Below are 2,786 nucleotides of genomic sequence, written 5' to 3'. Positions count from 1 at the left end.
ATATATATATAGTCACAAATAAATGTTTGGATCATTTATCAAAAGCACAAACATTCAAAAACAAGTCTTTTCAGGCAAGTAAGAAAAATAAATGATTTTTGCAATGAAAAACCTTGTGTAAATGGAGTCGAAGATGTTGCGCAATCTTGTCAGGACGAGTTTTGACCTGTCAGGGACGCTGTAGCTGCCGACGCACTCTCCCTTACTGCATTATCCTTCCGCTCGGAAATACAGTCCCAAACAATTTTAACATATTACTAGTTTACGAACAATAATTTGCATGTGCTAAATGTGATATAAATTGTAGTGAGCTATACGTATTAATTTTGTCAAATGAGAGCATCTGTAATGTAATCGCACTTTGGAAATATAAGTGAAGATAGTCCCGGCGCATATAAAATCTGTTGGCGTCGCCATCAGCGATCTTTTCAGTCGCATGCTGAAGTTGTGYACGGATCATGTCTAGCGATTCTGCTGATTACAACAGGTAAAGGGCATTTGGTCTATTTCTGATACAGTATTGTGGTTCCGGTCGTACTTAAGCGGTCGAGACGGTTCGGGAAGTCACATAGCAACAAATTAGTTGTTAGCTAGGGCCTCAACTCTGCTCCTGTCGTGGTGATTTGGGATGTTAGCAATTTAGCTGCTCGGGCACCACTGCATTTCCAAAAGACCGTTAAGGAGGCAATTTGTACTGAATGCACARATTTACCATGACTTAAGTTCTGCCTAAAAAGTTAGCGCTTAAAATTAGCTTGCTTGGATGGGGGTTTCCGAGGAACAGTCAGCCCGAAACGCATCTCGGCCTAGTTTTCGGTACCATCCCCCGTTGGCTGAACTACAGGCCCAGTTATCCGACATATTGGCCAACGGTGAGGAACTCCATGTTGAGGTGTGCCCAATGAGACGGGTTTGCGGGAATCAATACTCCAGGCCATATGGGCTTACATAAGCGGGTTCCTTTTTTCGGAGGGCCAGTTGTCGAGCCGGCTCGTGGAATTCGACACGTGCGCCCACCGACTCGAGACTCCGTGCGGTGAAACACGACACTTTCTGGGCGTCACCGGACCCTCAACTGTACCCATCCCTCTCTTCACCCGGTCCGTTCTGTGCCCGACCCAGTCTGCACCTTGCCCAATTTGTACCCGGTCCTGTATGGACCCGACCCCACTGAAGTCCTGTTGTTTCAGGTTCGTTCAATATATGTTCAGAGTCGAACTTGGCCATTTTGTACCCAACTCGTACCTTTTGGTACCATCACGCACCTCCATATAACCTCAAGATATGTTTGTTGGACGTCAAACAGAAGCAGTCTTAACATAAACAATTTAGAACAAGGTTCATGTTCATTTTTTCTCAATTGTAAGAGAATAAAATGATAGTTGAATTCTGTATCTGGGTTATAATAGATGGTACYCTGTTTTTTAATTGTCAAGGATGGAGAGACAGTGTCTTGGAGTTTCATTGAGCAATGTGGAAAGTGGTCATCAGTCTTAAAATTTGGCATAGTTTAACATTTGCCATGCTACTTGAAATTTGTGTTCCTTGAGCATTCAGCCAGTAAAAGGTTTTTCTCTAACAATATTAACCAGTTAAACTTTTAAGCAGCTRCTTGGTAGGAAAATCACAAGTTCAGTGGTTGGAAGCAAATGAATCATCAGTGAGTAACATACCCGCTCTAAATTAATCACAATATGTCTGAAAATGGTCWTAAATGTGCTACAGTCAGGATTCAGTCTGACTATTAATTTTAGTTTTCTCTCAGTTCTGGATAAGTGTGACTAAAAAGAGGGAAAAAATTCTAGTTTTTTTTAAATTAGCCTTGTGTTAATGTAAATAAGGTTTAAACTAGGGTAGGGCAATAAATCGGTTAATTTGAATTTGCCATTTCAGGGCTCTAAACTAACTTTTTGCACTGGTGAGCACCAGCACAAAAGTTAGGTGCACCCAAATTTTCAACCACGCTGCATTTAACATCAGCGTTTTACAGGTAATTGTTTTAATCACTGTGCATTAAGGCAAGGTTAACTCAAAAATAATTAGTTAACAATCTAGTAAACATGGAAGTTCTTTATTTGAACCAGAATTGTAGACATTTAACTTACTGAAAAGTATTTAAAGCGATTCTATAAAATCCCAAGTGCAAATGTTTAAGGGCTGAACATCTTACAAACATCTTAATGGTTAATTTTTTTAGACGCATGCCTCTTAGATGGACAACTCCTGTTGTTTGGTCCTGTGGATTAACTAAAATGGTGAACAGAGAATATTGATTTAATAACGGAAATACTGATAATTATTAAAAGGTTGTGCAGAATTTTTAAAAATAACACATAAAAGTCTGCAATTTCATTAGCATTAGTTGAATCTTATCATCTTGTATTATTTCACTTAAATATCTAATGTCTAGTTTTATCCTCCTGAGACCCAGAAGAACCAATTTCAGATACTTGGAATGTAACTGTGGTGAAACTGATTAAGTGTAACAGTGGATTGCCATACATGTGAGCTTCCTCATGCTGCTGAAATGATCTGCTGCACTCACAGGGTAGACCCTAGAGATCGACCGATACAGGTTTTTGAAGGCCGATACCCGTTTTTTAAACATCACTCTAACCGATACGCCGATACTACCTTTTCTTCCTCCATTAACATGATAAAAATAAGAATAACAAATGTTGCACAGGTCTCAATTTAAAACAAAGCAAACAAAAACAAACCAAAAAAACCATTTATTAAATAAGCCTGTCTGATGCAGGCTGTATTAAGTGCTACCACACAGGATT

At 39.4% G+C, this 2,786-nt stretch overlaps 1 protein-coding gene across 1 annotated transcript in view; it reads left to right on the top strand.

Annotated features, from left to right (window-relative positions):
- The first annotated feature begins 383 nt into the window (after positions 1–383).
- Positions 384–2,786, top strand: part of eif4a2 (eukaryotic translation initiation factor 4A2) — a 12,927-nt gene continuing 10,524 nt past the window's right edge. The window contains exon 1 of the mRNA XM_014025752.1: positions 384–487. Within this exon, the coding sequence (XP_013881206.1) occupies positions 459–487 (29 nt within the window). The 5' untranslated portion in view covers positions 384–458. The remainder of the gene's footprint in view (positions 488–2,786) is intronic.

This window comes from Austrofundulus limnaeus, unplaced genomic scaffold (assembly GCF_001266775.1).
Source record: "Austrofundulus limnaeus strain Quisiro unplaced genomic scaffold, Austrofundulus_limnaeus-1.0 Scaffold497, whole genome shotgun sequence".
NCBI lineage: Eukaryota > Metazoa > Chordata > Actinopteri > Cyprinodontiformes > Rivulidae > Austrofundulus > Austrofundulus limnaeus.
This window is presented reverse-complemented; position numbering and strand designations above follow the sequence as displayed.